At 39.6% G+C, this 19,847-nt stretch overlaps 1 protein-coding gene across 1 annotated transcript in view; it reads right to left on the reverse strand.

The window, feature by feature from the left end:
* The window catches only part of LOC118280228 (tau-tubulin kinase homolog Asator), a 106,571-nt gene that overhangs the window by 24,330 nt on the left and 62,394 nt on the right, over positions 1 to 19,847 (reverse strand). The window contains 11 exon segments of the mRNA XM_050701982.1: positions 207 to 287; positions 4,513 to 4,710; positions 5,188 to 5,327; positions 6,017 to 6,146; positions 7,085 to 7,157; positions 8,053 to 8,194; positions 9,002 to 9,152; positions 9,641 to 9,779; positions 12,976 to 13,037; positions 13,759 to 13,844; positions 14,504 to 14,574. Coding sequence (XP_050557939.1) covers positions 207 to 287; positions 4,513 to 4,710; positions 5,188 to 5,327; positions 6,017 to 6,146; positions 7,085 to 7,157; positions 8,053 to 8,194; positions 9,002 to 9,152; positions 9,641 to 9,779; positions 12,976 to 13,037; positions 13,759 to 13,844; positions 14,504 to 14,574 — 1,273 coding nt within the window.

The raw sequence follows: 19,847 nt of genomic DNA on the forward strand, positions 1-19,847 counted from the left end.
GCATTGCCGATGATGCGGTCCGTACGATGCGGATCAGTGGACGTAGTTGTATGAGTTTCTATACAAGACAAACTAAAATCCGTTGCGTGCGACGCGTACGATGCGGGCCTGTGGACTGTGTACCTTTGCTTGGTAATTTCAACAATACTAATATCAGTGTATGTAAGTAAAGATGCATTATTTAAATTATAGTGCAGTGTACTCACGATGTCGAGCTGCGCGTCGTGCGGCGTGGTGTGGTCGGGGGCCGCGTGCACCGCCGCGCGGGTGCGGGACACCGACACCGCCTGCATACATACAGTTTTTATATATTTATTTTTTTATGTTAAATGGGCCGACGTTTGGCCGCTATCTCACCTGATGGTAAGTGATGATGCGGCCTACGATGGAGCACGTCTGCCCATAAGCAACCTATTCACTTGGGCTTTGAAGACACAACAAAGCAAAGTTTTGCTTTAATGTTTTTTTTTCTGTCAACATATGGAAAATTTGCTTTTTGCAATCTTGCAATTGCAATTGTTTATCTAGGAGGGAAAAACTGTTTTATTCGTTGACTATTATAAAAACTACACTTCTTATTAAGTCAGTGAGTCGTTTTAGGTATTGGGTTACTTTATATCATAACATACATAGCAGAAAATATTTTATAAAGGTTCTGTATCCTAATATTCTATACTATCAAATAAAAAACGGACGATTCACAATATTTCAAAACCAAAAAACTCAACATAAAATTGGACATCACAAACATATTGACAAATCTATAAACTAAACACGAATGAAATCAATTTTACATAGTCTCCCACACATTATGATTGGTTGCGCAAAATCTTTAATATATAGGGTTATTGGTAATTAGTGAACGATATTTAAACACGTGATTGTACTCATGATTACAAACAACTTTCCCAAAGAAACATTTTTTGTATACTCATTAGTTTTATTTTTATCACAATAACAAAGTAAAGTTCCAAAATACCTACCTAGTTACTAGTCTTCACAACATTACTTTGTTATTGAAAAAAGTTTCTTTGGGAAAGTTGTTTGTAATCATGAGTACAATCACGTGTTTAAATATCGTTCACTAATTACCAGTCACCCTATATTTGCGCAACTATGAAACTTTTATACACACATTTCCCTATGTGTATCATGATTGAAATATACATATTAACTATTCATCTAAAAACTATTAACGATATGTAACATTTAAATGCATAAACAAATAAGATGTACCATTTTTTGTTTTTAATGTATCTCACCTATTCAACACTTTAAAGTTGTTCTTTTAAAACAAGTATGCCTGTGAAATGTAATTATTTCTCTTAGTAAAAAATATACTATAGAAAAATCAGTATTTAAAAACAGAACCAGAACCTAGGCGGATGCAGAGTGCCTAGTGCGAGGAATTTTTCACGTTAACACATTGGTTAACTTAGTACATTAGGGGCCTTAGTAAGAGATTGATTTACGTGAATGTAATCAGAACGAGAACGCGTTCAGCGCTGTAATTGTCCGCAGCTCTAATGAACCAACCAATCAGGTTTGCTTTACGTTGAACGAAAACGAAACGAGAACATTTTCTTCGGCGCTCGTATTGATTGGTTATACAACGTGTAACAAAAAGGGGTATACACATCTAGTGCACGGTTTCTAGATAACATAACAAACTATACGGGAAGGGTTTTTTAAACTCATGTTTTCATGGAACGAAGTTATGAATTTTTCCAATACATAACATACATGAAATCCTACATTTAGAAATGAAATTATTACATCACTTGCAAGAAATCAGCTGATCGGTGTCAGTGCAAGTGCACTCAATGTACTTAAATAAAATCAAAACGCTTACTCCTGGTATTTCTTCGAATAAAGAAAAAAGGGTTCCGGATATTTATTTTTCGTAAATTTTTTTTTGTTCTGGTAATTGTTTTAAGAAGAAAGGTTTTCATAAAAAACAAAGAATATGTTTGTAGACAAACTAAGCCAAAACCTCGAGCGAGTACAAGCACCGGACATTTGTAAAGAAAATCTCGTCGGCCGCATACGTGTCCGTTAGCGCGATGCTTATTTTTTTTTCTAAATAGACACGCTAGCATGCGAATCGTGCGACCCGCACCAATTTTAAATTACGCTAAGTACATAGACAAGGGTATCCGTAAGGATATGAAATAATTAGGTACCTATCTGGTCTTTACGTGATACAAAGAGATACCATTTTTTTTTTGTTTTACTTAGATAAGATGGTCTCAAACAAATGAGTGAAGTAATCTTAACCTTTGCATGTTTTTCTCATTAAGACTAAACTAACTTGCTGAGCTTTTCGTGAACTTCTGTCAATCTCTGTCTCCTCTTTCACTATTGTGGGTACCTACCTACTCTTACCTACCTTACCTAGTATTAATGAGAAAAACATGCAAAATACTAGGAACCCATAAGAAACGAGAATTGTTATTACATACATTGAAGACGTTACGAAAAAGGGTTTCATATCATAATATTGTGTTCAAATGAACCCTAAATATCAATTCTATGCAAGTTATGTGTGTCCTAGTACAAAAAAACTCCCAGTGGGTTCCGTTCTTGAATAAAATTTTAATGTACGTTTTTACTTGGAGGCGTTTAGAGAAATTGACAGAATGTAAAAAAAAAACAGCATATTAGCTTAGTCTTAATGAGAAAAACATGCAAAAGTACTAGGAATCCATAAGAAACGAGAATTGTCATTACATAAATTGAAAAACGGTTGCGCACTCACAGATCCCTAATTTCATATTAAATACGATAAAATCTTGTTTCCCAGTCGCACACGTTGCTTGAGTGTATTATGTGAGAGAGATGGAAATGTTGTCATCGTCTGTTGGCTACTCTCTTTGGATGTCTCTCTCTCTCTACATAGGAATTGTCATTCATTAGGATGGGGGACTCGCCCCGAAAGAAACCGATTTAAAGAAAATACGATTAATCGTTATTGGTTCGATGTATTTCATAATAGTTAAAAGGTCACTGTAAAAATCAAATATTATTTGTAACTAAATTAGTTACTTGTAAACTAAGGCTAAGTTGTTAACTTTTTCAGGGCTAATAAGAGGCTTTAGTCAAACTCGACGTTTATTTCTAAAATACGTATTTGATTAAATTAATAGATAAAACACACATGTTGTATTTTAATAGGCTACTATTCAATGCATTTCTTTACAGTGGAATACATAGAAATATCATTCATAATCTAATTTACATTACCGATTCAATAATAATGTGAACCGATTTAAAATAGGTATCAACCTTTTTGGTTCGCGGGAAGAAGATCTCAGATCGCCAGCCCTAGTTGTCAGTGTTGACATAATATTGTCATCATGAACGTTTCAGTCATCTCAATATTTCGGAAAAATATTAGAATTTTAGATTTACGAAAAAATATTATCAATTTCTTTAACGTGGAGTTGAATTATCTTTCGTTGGTTTTTTAACAGTGTTTGTAAGAGAGAAGATTTTACGTAGCATTCAGAAGGTGTTTGTTATTGTTGTGATTGTGTTGTGATTGAGATTTCTTTTACAAGCAAGCAAAAGTATGTTGTGTATTCACTATCACGGTATAGCCACATCGAACCACTTTAAAAATGTAAGTTAAATAAATTTTTCATTTTAATATCAAATTTTAGCATACAGGTACTAGGCAAACAAAGCGTCTAATGTACCTACGCACGCACCGTCGCCGCGCGAATCAAAATTAGGTAGATAGGTACTAGGCGATCAGATTTACAGAAGAAATGTCTCGACCCCGGTAGTGTTGTGACACGTTTGTATGATTTAAAATCAAGAATCATACGACACCAAGAATTTGGAACCAATTTTTTTTTAAACGAATTTTAGGCTGAAACTTTGTGTAGAGATTCTATTAAACCTGTATTATTCAGTGCTTCTTGATGTATATGGGTATTTTGTTACACCCTGTATATTCGATTGATCGATGTATTCGATTCGACTAATCAGATTGCCGAACGCACTATCGTTTCGATTACTTTAAACGTAAAGTAAATGCAATTGCCCAGCTCTAATGAACCGACCAATCCGAGTGTCGAACAACATAATGTCGAGTGTCAAATAAAACATGTCAATCGCGTTAACTTACAAATCAATTCACACTACACTCTCTTTGCACCATTATCGCTACTTTTATTTTAAAGTAATAAAAAAAACAAATTTGATTAAAATTACCATGTTTTTGCCTTTTTATCCTTGAAGGGTCAAGCAGAGCTGGACATTAAGGCACGTAATGCCGCTATACAGTGTACCATGTAGTGCCATGTAATAGGGGGTGAGCCTATTGCCATATACTATATACAATTCCAGACTCCGTGCTACTAACCAGTATTACTTTGCCCGACCCGGGAATCGAACCCGACACCCCTTGTCTGGCAATCCCACTAGCGATCACTCGACCAACGAAACAGTCGTTTAGAATTCCATTTCAGTTGCCTAAAATTATAATACCATAAAAATCCTACTCACATCCTTCTCCCAATCATAAGGGTCTGTATCCCGGATCCCGCGCCGCTTGCAGCACCGTTCGAGCAGTGACGTCAGCATGGCGTAGTCCGGCGAGTCGGCGTACTCCAATTGCTGCACGTGTTCCAAAAACTGGCGCAGTTCTGATGGTAAGTGCTTCAGTAGGAGGCGGTGGTCGTACTTCTCTTTCATTAAACCGACCTGTGGGTGTGGAGATGTTGGATTTTAGTATGGTATTGTTCCATATAAATCAAAATAAGGAATAGGAAGACTTTTTTAATATATGTGGGCGTTTGAAATCGCGTGTATTTTTTTTTTTATTTGGCTCCATTCTTTGTGGATTATATAGATTTCTCTTAGGTCATACTTAAACTCGTAGCAATTATTTTAAAATTTCATTGTTTTGGTGCAGGAATCGAACCCACAACAGGTTTCGCAGCAACCGGTAGTTGAAAGTCCAAACACTACGTCACTACCAATCCAATCAAAAACATGCTGACCATTAATTTATTAATATTAATTCCAAAATTATCCAAAATTCACTTCGATCTACGGGTCTTTTCAGTCTTTTACACAGTCTACTCGGTCTTTTACACTTAGTCTTCTCACAAACTTCACATTTTCAACAAAGTCTACTACAGTATACTCTCGGTCTTCTCGGTCTACTGGTCTACTAACCTGTTCTTTATCCTTAATCTTTCTCCAAGGCAGCTGTCCATTGACAAATTCTACGAGCATGTAGAACAGCGACCATAGATCGTCGTGTCTGCCCATCTCTTTGTTTTTATGCGCGTTTATTGACGCGTAGCGGACGGTTCCTGGAAATTAAATTGTTAAAGTTTAGTTTTCATATTATGTAAAGGCAGTAAGTAATACATTGTAGTGTCTTATGTGACTGACGGCCGAATACTCAAATGCTACTCAATTTTAAGTTGTACTTAAATGTTGTGCTATCTTTGTCATTTTATAAAGAATTGATAGTGACAGAACTACATCTTAAAATCGAGTAGTGTTTGAGTATTCGGGCGTAAGATACTACACATTTGACAGAGACCGGGCAGCAGCATTCTCTAATACACCTGAACCTTTAATACGAGTTAAAGTTTACCGAAATCGAAACGAGAGCACGTTCGGCGCTCTGCTTGGCCGAATTAATCAACCAATCAGAGGGCTTAGTACCAGTTATTTTACGTTTAATGAGATCGAAACGAGAGCGTGTTCGACGCTCTGATTAGTTGGTTCATTCGCGCCGGCCAATCATAGCACCAATTACTTTTAGATGGCAAATAAATGTTTATGTAGACTATCAGTAAGTCAAATATATAATATCTACATGGTTTAATTTTTATAATAACTATCGTGACGTGCAAATTTATGTTAACCTAACGTAAAAATGAACGTCGCGACGCACGAACGTAACGTAACGTTACACGTCGTGCCTTATAAAATTCTTCACTGATTTTTAGTGAATCTACATTGTGTTGCTTAAGGTAAAGTAAGACGGTACCTCTGAACCCGGCGGCGGCGCGCGGCGGGCGCACCTGTCCGTTGCTGGTGGTGTACTGGCGCGCCAGCCCGAAGTCCAGCATGTACACCTTGCGGCAGTTCGACGGGTGACGGCCTATGCTGAAATTACTCTGCAACACGAAGAAATTTGGAGGTTAACATTGTGGCGACACTGACAAGTGACAGATGACAGAAGTCCCACATAGACTATCGACGAGCAAATCAATGGATGACGTCACAAATATCCTGCATCGCACATATGAAGTTTGCATGCGAATTAACACGGATAGAAAATCCCAACGAACAACAGTTGGGCAGAAAGCCCGCCAGGCTGATCACCTAGCCTGGTCGGAGGATCCTCCTTTTCTTAGGGAACTTTACTCTCTGTTCCCTAAAACATAATGTTTATAAGGTCTAAAATTAAACGTGACAAGTTGTACATTACATATAAGTTTTTAAACTGACATGGTCACTAACACTATTATTAGAAATAATTATCACCTAATGCTTTAGCGAAGCGCTAAAGCATTAGGTGATAATTATTTCCTGTAATGTTAGTTATAAGAGTTGGAAATAAATAAATTAGAACTTGAGACGGGATATTTACCATGTTTATTTGTGTCTATGAACATTCTAAAATCTGTTGCCACTGTCAATTCTCAAATTTAAAACCAAATAAATTGTAAACTAGATATTCGAAGTCCTCGTTGGTCGAGTGTCGTGCAAGTCCGACTACCGGACAAGGGATCTCGGGTTTGATTCCCGGGTCGGGCAAAGTATTACTGGACTTTTTCGGTTTTCATAAAATTCCCAGTATTAGCACGGAGTCTGGAATTGTGCTCAGTATATGGCAATGGGCTCACCCCCTATTGCTTAGGACTTATAATACAAATGGTGAAAAGTAGGTGTACTTTGTACAGCGGCATTATGTGCACCTATAAGAAAACTAAATATTAGTTTAATTAACTAAGGACTGAACTACAACACAATTTTATTTCGACCTACAGATGTATTATTAAGAAAAATTAGTTGTATTTATATTATTTATATATAAAAGAAAAGTACTTACAGGTTTAATGTCTCTGTGTAGGAATCCCACGGAGTGTATAGAGTCTATAGCTTTGAGTATTTGTAATCCCAGTCTGTAACAACACATGCAATACATGTTAATAGTCTGTATGTACGCGCGTAACTCTGGAATGGCTGTACTAAATTGGATAAATAATGTTTCTCTTTGTTGCCCGGGTGACTAGTAATTAGTGAACGATATTTAAACACGTGATTGTACTCATGATTACAAACAACTTTCCCGAAGACACTTTTTTTGTATACTTATTAGTTTTATTTTTATCACAATAACAAAACAACAAAATTTCGCGCGTGCGTCCTTTCGCATGATCAGCTGTTAGCAGCGAGGCCACCATGTTATCGGAAGACTAGTAACTAGGTGGGTCTTTTGGAACTTGACGCGCGCGTGCTAATGAAATTTAAATATACAAAAAAACGAATCTTCGGGAAAGTTGTTTGTAATCATGAGTACAATCACGTGTATATATGTTTTATATTACATTATTTATGTGTATATCTAGCTAAGGGCTCCAATTAATGAGCAGCCCCTATGTAGACGTTTTTCAAACACTAGCCCGCCACATCCTCTCAAACCGCTGCAACTCCTGTGCACCAGGATCTACAGTAGATACAACCATGCAAACACCGGAACACTGAAGTCCAACGTCCCAGGGACATGAATGACTGTCTTGGATCCCGCAACGAAATAAATCAGAAGTTATTATTAGAGGAGAAGAAAAAGAAAACGATAGTTTCCACTTCCCTCGATGAATTTAATGCAGGAGACAGAATGACTTAAGCCTAAAGGCACAAAGAGACTCCACAACTGGGAGAAGCCCAGTCGCCAAGCACCACGGAAATATGACTTTAAACTAAGTGGGTTATATGTGTGAGCTGTTATACTTGCTTCCAATAATACGTATGTAGTGTGTAGATAAAAAAAAAGTATGTAGACGGTAGATATCTCACCTAAGCGTAGTAGAGAGTGAGAACGCCCCCCGCGGCTGCGCCCTGCGTAGCTCGGCGAGGTTGCGCCCCTGCAGCTGCATCACGACGTAGTTGAAGCGAGCGTTGCGGCCGCAGCCTATGAAGCGGCACACGTGCTCCTTGCCTGGAACGTACACAATACAAAAATATAAACATTTTTTTTACATTTGATGGGTCGACGTTTAGCCGTTATCTCACCTGATGGTAAGTGATGATGCGGCCTACGATGGAGCACGTCTGCCCATAAGCAACCTATTCACTCGGGCCTTGAAGACGCCCAGGTTATATCCATCAGGAAACACAGACTCCGGCAAAGAATTTCATTCCTTAGCGGTTCGCACAACAAAATAGCATGTGTGAGGGAGCCATGCTTCGGCACTGCTGGGCCGGCTCGACCGGAGTGATACCACGGCCGAGCAGAAAACTGACGTGAAACAACGCTTGCGTTGTGATTCGTTGTGTGAGTGAGGTTACCGGAGACCCAGTTAGCCCCGTTCCCAATATACCCAATTCCCGATTCCCCAACAACGCTTAAATTCCTAACCCCCAAAAAGCCGGCAACGCACTTGTAACGCCTCTAGTGTTTCAAGTGTCCATGTGCGGTGGCGATTGCTTACCATCAGGTGATCCGTCTGCTCGTTTACCGGCTTATACTATAAAAAAATAATGATAGTAAATTAAGGGAGCTTTTCCACCAGAGATGTGTATTTTTTAAATAACAGTAGCATGCTAAACCACACTGTTTAAGAGGTAAGCGTCCACAGGCCCACATCGTATGCATCGCATGTAGACATTGCCGATGATGCGGTCCGTACGATGCGGATCAGTGGACGCAGTTGTATGAGTTTCTGTACAAGACAAACTAAAATCCGTTGCGTGCGATGCGGGCCTGTAGACCCTTTTACCATCTCCTCACCAAAAGCCAACGTACCTTGCAATTTCTTCAACACAGCGACCTCCATCTTGAGCACCTGTTTGGGCTGCCTCGCCGACTCCACCTTCAGCGCCACCTGCTCCTGCGTCACCAGGTCCAAGCCTTCGTATATCTCGCCGAAACCACCGCCGCCGATCTTCTTTACCACCTGGAAGGTTAAGGTAAATGATATAATAAAATGCATGATACACACACAGTCATTCACCGTGAATCCAGATACTGTTTTTAGATAGAAACTGTAAATGATAAATGATATGTATTCTTGCAAATTGGTTACAAGATAACACTTTTAAGCGTCAAACTCGTTAAAAAATACTAGAATTTAATGCTACCATATTCGGAAAAGACTGACTGAAAGGACTGACAAGAGACGTTTTATTTTCGTAATAATGTACTTAGTTTCAATTCTTTCTCAAAATGTGACAATGTCTATCGGTCTACTGGTCTACTTGGTCTTTTGATCTATTCAACCTACCATGCATCGTTCTTTAAAAGGCCCGGTTGTAGCAGATCCATAGACGCCATGGGGATGTGGTGCGCTCACTTCTTACTTAGTACAAAATATGCCTTACGTATCAGTCTACTCGTCTACTTAGTCTACTTGGTCTACTCGGTCTACTGGTCTACTGGCCCTACCTTCCATCGTTCCTTGACAACGTGCCCCGGCTGCAGCAGGTCCTCGGACGCCATGGTGATGTGGTGCGCGCGCCGCGAGGTGTCGCACCTGGACGCCTCGCGCGACTGACGACCGCCGAAGTTCGGGAGGGTACGAGACCTGCAAATTTATAATGGCACGTATTTATTACTGGTGAAGCAATTGTGAACTGATGAAAACCCTTCATCATAATAATGCACCTTTTTTTAGGGGGAAAATCTTCCATTGACTTCTCCCGCCTTGAGCGAAGCAAGAGGGAAGTGTCAGACTCTTACTGACTAAAAACTACCCGTTCCTACCCCTGCTTTTCGAGCCGGAGCGTCAGTAAACCCGCTAGGTAGTACGCAGCTCCGGAATGATGCACCTTTGGCTAGACCCTATTATGGAATGAGTCGGAAATCTAATAGTTGGATCACCTGACAGTAAGCAATCGACACCGCCTATGGATACCGGCTACTCTTTTTTTAAGGGGTGAAATTATACAATGACTTATCTCGCCTTGTAGACGAGGCCAGAGTAAGTATCAGACTTTTACTGACTAAAAACCACCCCGTTCCTACACTTGCTCTATGAGCTGGAGCCCCGGTAAACCCGCAAGGTAGTCCGCAGTTCGCACACCCGCAACTCTAAAGGAGTTATTACTGCATTGCTTAGGGAATTAGGAGATTTTAAGATCAAGTGTGGGTGCGATGCATTACCGACTTAGGGAATTTGAAGATTCTGAGATCAAGTGTAAGGGCGAGGATTAGACCTCCAGTAACATCATTCCAGAGAAAGAAATGTTCTCAAGTGGAGACCGCGTACTGACAAGCGCAGCGTAGGACATCCACCCACAAGGTGGACAGACGACCTGATTAAGGTCGCAGGGAGCCGCTGGACGCAGGTCGCTTCCAACCGGCCTATCTGGAAGTCATTGGGGGAGGCCTATGTTCAGCAGTGGACGTCTTGTGGCTGATATGATGATGATGAACATCATTCGGACGTAAGTTTTTAAACTGACATGGTCACTATCACTAGTATTAGAACTCAAAACGGGATATTTACCATGTTTATTTACGTCTATGTGTTTCCGATATTTCGGCACTGTTGCAAGCATGTTATCACGGATGAACCGAGTTCATCCGTGATAATCACCATAGAAAAACATGGTAAATATCCCGTTTTGAGTTCTAATACTAGTATCATTCGGACGGCAAAACATAACGCAACCGTTACCTCACGTCGATTTTCAATGAGGTCGTGGTATCACTCGTACCGAAACGATAGGGCCGGCTCCATCGGAGTGCACGGCTTTCCCACGTGAGAATAAAAATAAGCGATATTTTTACTATATACGCTAGTATTAGACAAATACCAAACGAACCATGTACAAAGGGCGTTAGGTAACAACCCCCTATCCTTATTTACCAGATGCTATCTCTGTAAAGGTCAGATGTTAATCGATATTGAACTCTAAAGGTTCATGTTTAGAGTTCAACATTTTATTAGTTTTAGCCTTGAACTAAGTGGTTTGTGTAATCAAGTGTAACTATTTATTGTCTGTCTGTCTGTGGAACACCACTTAGCATCTAATTTTATTTGGAACCCATGATGGTAGGACCATGTGGCATAAGAATAAAACTTGGTTGCGCGACGAACTGGTTTTTTATGGTATAAGCCGGTAAACGAGCAGACGGATCACCTGATGGTAAGCAATCGCCGCCGCCCATGGACACCTGCAACACCAGAGGCGTTACAAGTACGTTACCGGCTTTTTGGGGGTTAGGAATTTAAGGGTTGTTGGGAAATTGGGATGATTAGGGAGGGGTTATTGGACCTCCGGTAACCTCACTCACACAACGAAACACAACGCAAGCGTTGCTTCACGACAGTTTTCTGTGAGGTTCCTTTACTAACTTATGATTATATACACACACATCTTTGTCCCATGGAGATAAGCCGAAATATAGCCCTACAGAAATATGTATAGGTACTAAAATAAATCTGTAAGGTCTAAAACCCAGGCGTTAGCTCCCAAGGTCGCGTGGCTATTCTGAAAATGTGTATTTGAGTGAAAAACTACGGTTGAAAAGATTTCTTGTAAATCGTTGCGTTAAAGCCTTTATGTTTTATCTCTTAGTAGATTTTACACGCAGTTTTACCCGCATGAATATACCATTATAAGCATTAGGTCTTTCTTGTGCTGTCCAACTATGTTTGCAAAACTATCTTCTGCCAGCTGGCTTCGCCTAGTAAAGTAGCCTGTGTGTTATCAGTCCCTTTCAGAACCCTTCAGCCAACTTTCACATTTTATAATACATATTAGTAAGATTTCAAGATGATTGCTTGAGTGTTTTTTTATCTTCAAGAAGCTAAAGAAGTTTTAAAGTGTGGGAGAGCCATGCTTCGGCCGTATCGACCGGAGTGATACCACGGCCTCACAGAAAACTAACGTGAAACAACGCTTACGTTGTGTGAGTGAAGTTACCGGAGGCCCAATTCTCCCCTTCCCAATCTTCCCAATCCCTGTTTCCCCAACAACCCTTAAATTCCTAACCCCCAAAATGCCGGCAACACACTTGTAACGCCTCTGGTGTTTCAAGTGTCCATGGGCGGCGGCGATTGCTTACCACCAGGTGATACGACGTCCATAAAAAAAAATGTAAGGCGCTTATTAGGTGGCGCTCTGTAGTTTCTGTATACCATGGAACAAAGGTGTGAGGTTTATGTGTCGGTCAAGTTTATATAGCACCTCTGAGATTTGGCTCTAGGCATCCATCTTGCCACATAGAAGGTCGCCGTATGAAAAGGTGCACTCTATGAATAAGTGATGAGTTTCTCCAAAGGCTTACACTAGACGTAGGCGTAGCTTGTATTTCGTAGCGTGACCGCTTATTGAAAGAAGTGTCAGTAGAGGTTTGAAGAAATGTAACACCCAATTTTAACTAGTAATATTATAAATTGCACGTGATAGCAAACTGTTTAGCTGATGTCTAATCTTTCTGTCTATAATAATTTCTTTCTCAAGACCAGCACTTTCTTACTTAAGAATTGAAGAACATTTAATAGGTCAAAATAACATAGTATCTTCCTAGCGTGAGGTAAGGCTAACCCAACCCCTTCCCAATCTTTAAATACAGCCGGCAATGAACTTGTACCTTCTCTAGTGACGTACGTAGGTGTCCATGGGCGTCACCGATCGGTTACCATCAGGTGATCTGTCTGCTACTTTACCGACTTATACTATAAAAAGTATAGATATGTCATACATACATACGGTTGGCATGTATTATAGTTACGGCGTTGTTAAGAAAGATGAGTATGTGATGGAACTCACCTCAATAATGGGTTTGGTTGGATTCGCGGGGCACTAGCCGCTTCCTGGCGACGCTCTTCCCTCTGTGGACAAAATAAATACATGTAGTTTAACAAAATACGCAGAGTTATAGCTTAAGAATTCATTCGACTATCATATGTGGATAATCATGGTGCTTAACCGGTGCCAAAGAAACCAAGAAGATTGAAGAGATCCCTTTAGATTTCAACCATTACATTATGCTTTAAACTATAACATTGTAAGTGTGAGAGAAACATGCTTCGGCACTGCTGGGCCAGCTGGACTAGAGTGATACCACGGCCTCACAGAAAACCGACTAAAACAACGCTTGCGTTGTGTTTCGTTGTGTGTGTGAGGTTACCGGAGGCCCAATTACCCCCTTCCCAATCATCACAATTCCTAACAACCCTTAAATTCATAACCCCCAAAAAACCCGGCAACACACTTATAACGCGTCTGGTGTTTCGGATGTCCATAGGCGGCGGCAATTGCTTACTCATCAAGTGATCCGTCTGCTCGTTAACCGGCTTACACCATAAACAAGAAGAAGCCTTTATCCAATAGTGAAGGAGACATTTGACTTTGACTGCACGGTTGGCGCGGTGGCTAGGCAACTGACTGCCTTGCAACGTGCAGCGGGTCCGATTCCCGCACGGAGCAATTCTTTGTGTGAACACACAAATTGTTGTTTCGGGTCTGGGTGTCATGTGTATGTGAACTTGTATGTTTGTAAACGCAGCCACGACACAGGAGAGAGTACTAGTGTGGGGCAAAACAAATTACCTGTGGTTCATGTCGTCGTGCCTTCTGTGCGGGTGCAGCCGACCCAGATCCTTGGGACGCGGTGTCCGCTGATGATGTCGACGATTCTGTAAACAAAACAGAAACCTTAGCTGAAATACGTACTTATCCGGAGCTGCGGACTACCTAGCAGGTTTACCGGAGCTCCGGCTCGAAAAGCAGGAGTAGGAACGGGGTGGTTTTTAGTCAGTAAGAGTCTGACACTCTCTCTCGCTTCGCTCAAGGCGGGAGAAGTCATAGGACCATTTTCGCCTCTCCAAAAAAAACCATGCTAAGTGCATGATTTTTTTTCACATCAACTGCTTTTAACTTGCCACAGCTGACCAAGAGCTGCTGCTCAATGCGGTTTGGCGATTTCAAACTTATGATGTTTCCGTTTACCGTTTGTCAGTGGTGTCTAAGTAACCTTAGATAAGTAAATATAATATATACTTTCTAAATATGTACGAGTTATAACTCGGAAAAAGTCACATTCGTACTTTGCTGTGGTAGGTTTTGAAGCCGCACCCTCATAAATGTGAAGCGGGCGTCTTAAACCTCCGGGCCACCACGACACATAGAATACACATAAAAATACAACAAAGTCAAATCATTTATTCCAATTAAACCATATTATACTTAGGTACTTTCAAACGTCAACAAAGAAAGAAATAAACAATAGTATGTCAGTCTGTCCGTCAGTGAAGCTAGGTGCTCGTTGCAAAGTACAAAATACATAGTAAATTACCTGTCCTATTAGATTGTTGCGGTGCCTCCTTCTTGAACGATGTCTCTCGCTCACACGTCGGCTCCTGTTCCCTGCAACAACGATAAAAACATACGTTTAGAAAATACAACCAAGTCTGATAATTCTCCTAAGATATTAATTAACATTTTACAATAATATTGTGCCCATTATAGGAATGGCTGTCGTACTCAGCGATATTTCATTATGATTACTTAAATTAGTTATTCCTTATTCCTGAGACCGAGTATAATAACTACTAAAATTAAATGACTAGCCGCTGTACTTTTAATGGTTACTTAACCCAGACCTTAGCAATTGTTTTCGGAACAAAATCGTTACTAAGGAATAGTTTAATTAACCGTTAAATGTGTCTAAGTACGGCATGGAGTGTGGCAAAATGACATTGATGTCATTTACAAGTATCTATTACTGTTAATTATCTTTATTTATAGAATAGTGGATATTATTACAATGTGGGAGAGCCATACTTCGACACAAATGGGTCAGCTCAACCGGAGTCGCTCACATGTAACAACACTTTTTTTTTTTGAGGGGAGAAAATCATCCAATGCCTTCTCCGGCCTTGGGTGAGACGAGAGGGAGTATCAGACTCTTACTGACTAAAAACCACCCCGTTCCTACTCCTGCTTTTCGAGTCGGAGCCTCGGTAACCCGCTATGTAGTCCGCAGCAACTGTGTCAAATTGTAAAACTATTGCACCAAATTGGATAATCTTTTATTATTAGATTAGATAATCATTTAATTGTTTATCGGGTGCTTGTATGTACATTTTGAAATTAAAGACGGAAAATTATAGGTAAGGTAACACAAATTTTTATTAACTGGCATTAATATTAAACAAAATCTACAAAACAAACAACTTGGCGATGCTCTCCCAAACACTAAACTGTTATCAAACTAAAATGGTTCGCAGCAAATGATCATATAAATAATCAATTAATTTGGCCTCAAAAGATAACACAAATGCATATCAACATCACCTAGATCTGTCAAATATTTACAATGCAATATCACCTTTTAATACAAAGACGTAAGGTTGAATATCAACTGAAGTGTTTAGACAAATTGGTATACCTTTACATGCGGCGTATGGACTACAATCACAGTCAATTTTCACTGTTAATACAAAGAGTTAAGGTGGAATATCGATTACACAAATTAGTGTACGTTGATATGCAGTGTATGAGAGATTTTCAATAGTATTGTTTGTAAACATAAATAATTTACTGCAATGTTGTTTAATTTAATAAGAGAGTCGTAAGTCGTGATCAGTTGGTTCAAGCGTGACGATAGTTTAGTTTAGATCCTAGAATATTTGGGACAATTGTGATTCTTATACTCTTATACTTATTATAAACGGGAAAGTTTGTTTTTATGGTACGGTCAATATTATTCTCTGATATTGCTGTGTGGGGAGGTCTCTCCTTCTCGGGTTTGACTCGGTGAAAATGAGCATCGCGTCCCGCGACCCGCAGGAAAAACGGTGCTCATTGCTCTGATATTAATTATAAATGCCAAAGTTTGTTTTTATTTTTATTTACGATATAAGCCGGTAAACGAGCTGACAGATCACCTGATGGTAAGCAATCGCCGTCGCCCATGAACACCCGAAATGGATAGATTATGGTGCGGAATAAAACATGGGGTAATTTTATACAACTGCATGGCTACCGTGCAACGTGTAGCGGGTTTGATTCCCACACGGAACAGCTCTTTGTGTGGTCCACAAATTATTGTTTCGGGCCTAGGTGTTTGGTGCACGTGTATATGTACTCACTCACAAACTTTCGCATTTATAATATTAGTAAGAAAATATGTGTACATGGGACTTATAACACAAATTGTAAAAAGTGGGTGTACATTGTATAGTGGCATTACGTGCCGTAATGTGCACCTCTGACTACCCCTTCGGGGATAAAAGGCGTGACGTTGCTTCATAAGAAAATGTGAGCTAACTCCAGAAAGCCAGCATCTTCATAAACATAAACAATCAATCAACATGTTTATTATATATAGCCGATGAACCAAAATATGGATAATTAACGGCATAGAGCGAGATAGCACACATATTATGTTTACATAAGTTATATGTTAAATAACATTGATAACCTGATATTTTGACGTAGTTTTGTTATTGTTATATAGATAGAGAGTTGTTTGTTTTTTTAATATTGGCTGTTTTTTATGTTATAAGCCGGTAAACGAGCTGACAGGTCACCTGATGGTAAGCAATCGCCGCCGCCCATGAACACCAGAGGCGTCACAAGAACGTAGGCGCCCTTTTGCCGATTGTTGGAGAATCGGGGATTAGGAATGAGGGTAATTGGGCCTCCGGTAACCTCACTCCCACAATGAAACATAACGCAGGCGTTATTTCACGTCAGTTTTATGTGAGGCCGTGGTAACACTCCCGTCGAGCCGGCCCATTCGTGTCGAAGCATGGCTCTCCCACACTTGAAAACACTACTCGGTGTAGATCAAAAGGTGTTATAAGTTTTTATATGACAGTAATAGGGTAGATGACTAATTTTTATTTGAATGCCCGTCCTCTAGAATATTTTAAAATATTATTCTAACTACGTTTTATACGTAGAAATTACGTATTTGCTCCCACTCCAAAACTTTGATTCGTTTTATCTAAATATTGTTAACTTATATGACAAAATAAAAAAATACGTGTCTAATATTTTTTCATTACCTAACTGACGGACTAAATAGATTTTAAATTTTCGTACCCCGTCATCATCCCTATTAATGCCAGCCAATAAAACACCCGTCGTTTTCACACGGTTTTGTTAAAGTGCTCTCCTATACCTTACAACTGAAAAACTTACAACCTAACCAAAAATCTAGGCACAAATATTGAGCTCTAGTCTTGTATATTTATTTATATCCCCGTATCTTTATAAGTAGGTTAGACAATAATCTCAAACTCGCATCTTTTGAAGCGCATTTATAAATAAATATAACCGACATTTGACGTTTTCTTTCTCGTTTTAAAAAATAACTATTTATGTTTATACCAGCTGTTCGGTTCTCATTCTGCAGAGAAAGTATTGCGTAATAAAAGACATCCTGTAAATTGTCGCTGTCGTCGGCGGTATTTCCGAACCGATACGACCTTCAAACCTTCAAGAAAAGAGCATACTCCTTTTTAAAAGTCCGGCAACGCACCTGTGACTCCTTTGGTGTCCATGGGCGGCGCTGATCGCTTACCATCAGTTGACTCGTTTGCCACCTATTCCATAAAAAAAGCCCAAGTCTCGCACATCAGTTTTTCTACCGTAAAAGTTGTGAGATCCATGTAGTATCAAGTCGGTTATTTTATTTAGTCCCTACTTAAGGGACCTTCTGTCTTAAGTTATTATGCATTTTTACATATATTTATTTAAAATCCTCTAAAATTACATTTTTAAATACTATAAAATACAAAATAAAATAATATTTAAAAATATAAAAGTAAGAGTCGACCAGTAGCGGTAGCATGGTCCAGGTTAACGGTGGTTAGGAATCCAGAGACAGTAACCTCCTCATAATACGTGCCGTTTCGAGGAGTACTGCCTTCTTTCCTTCCTTTTTTCTTTCCTTTCTTGTTATGTAAATTGTTATCATATGAACATTACATTAATTTTACGCTTTTCGATCATCGTAATTCGTAATCATGAAATAGACTAAACAATAGAATACTAGTGTTTTAATTTTTTGCTCGACTTGGCGGGGACATTGCCGTGCCCCCAGATAAGGTAATATCAACAAAAAAACTGTTCAGCTTTATATGTATAATAAAAAAAAAGTAATAATATAGATATTTGGACAAGGCACGTATTGTCCTCTCTCTTGAGCCCTGACCCACTAACTTGGATTTCTCCCGTTACTGGTGGGCTACTGCTTTTTGAATTTAATTTTTTTCATAATTAATGTTTAAAAATTTAATTACCAAGTATTAAGAATAAATCCACGTGCTTCAAAGAACAATCAGAGCACCACAGAGGCTTAGTAGCTGCTTAGGGCTGATGCCTGATCCGGAGCTGCGGACTACCTAACGTGTATACCGGGGGCTCCGGCTCAAAAATCAGAAGAAGAAACAGGGTGATTTTTAATCAGTAAGAGTCTGTCACTCTCTCGCCTCGCCCAGAGAGAAGTCATTGGACGATTTTCCACACATAAAAAAAGAAGTCATAACATCATGACATAACCAATGTAACCATGCAATCTCTTTTCACTTCTGCCTACACCATCAATGAAAACCTCACAATTAATAACCTAATAATTCCTACCTAATAATTCGACTGCCTCGTTGGCCGAGTGGTTGCAACTGCGACTACCGGGCAAGGGGTCTCGGGTTCGATTCCCGGGCCGGGCGAAGTATTACTGGGCTTTTTTCGGTTTTCGAAAATTTCTCAGTGGTAGCACGGAGTCTGGAAATGTGCCCGGTATATGGCAATAGACTCACCACCTATTACATGGGACTTACAACGTAGATTGTGAAAAGTGGGTGTACATTGTATAGCGGCATTACGTGCCGCAATGAACACCTCTGCCTACCCCTTCGGGGATAAAAGGCGTGTCCTTGCTGTTGTCCCGTGTTTAGTAATTTTACTATGCCGTCCCGAAATGAAAAAATACTAGTTTTTTTTTACAATACTATAGTTGCAAAAGTCAAAACAAACGTTGTTTCATACTCGCAAATCACGCAGCGTTTTTTGAGGTACGAGAAGGGCGAGTTCTAGGTACCTACCTAATTCCTACTTTTACATTTTAGTCTAGAATAGGACACCAAAACTTAGATTCCATTCGCGCCCCTAGAAATGTCCAGGAAACGATCAGTCTGGATCGGGCAACCCTACTTCCATACAGTATCGATTTTCAACCACCCAGCCTCTCAGCGTCCTTGGAACCGTTCAGCCTAGACACAAGGCACACAGATCACTTTAGACTTACCTCTTGTTGGTATTACCGCCCGTACTAAACGTCTAGATAGCCTAGGTACTTGTATGAGTACTAAGACTGTAATTGATTGTGTATTTTTTAGGTGATTGGATAGAATTTTGATTGTGTCGTAAGTTAGATTTTGTTACGTAGGTTTTATTTGCTTTACATTGTATTTATTCTTAATATTAGTATCGAATACGGTGAGGGCTTTTAATTTTTAATAGGCTAGACTGTAGATTTGAGATGCTCCGGCTAGAAAAGCAGGCGAACGAACGGGGTGGTTTTTAGTCAGTAAGAGTCTGACACTCCTTCATTGGATGATTTTGCCCCCTTAAAAAAGTCTGTATATTTAGTAGGTACCCTTAGTAAATTTACTTTACGTTTAACGAAA

The sequence above is a fragment of the Spodoptera frugiperda genome, chromosome 21 (genome assembly GCF_023101765.2).
Source record: "Spodoptera frugiperda isolate SF20-4 chromosome 21, AGI-APGP_CSIRO_Sfru_2.0, whole genome shotgun sequence".
NCBI classification, from domain to species: domain Eukaryota; kingdom Metazoa; phylum Arthropoda; class Insecta; order Lepidoptera; family Noctuidae; genus Spodoptera; species Spodoptera frugiperda.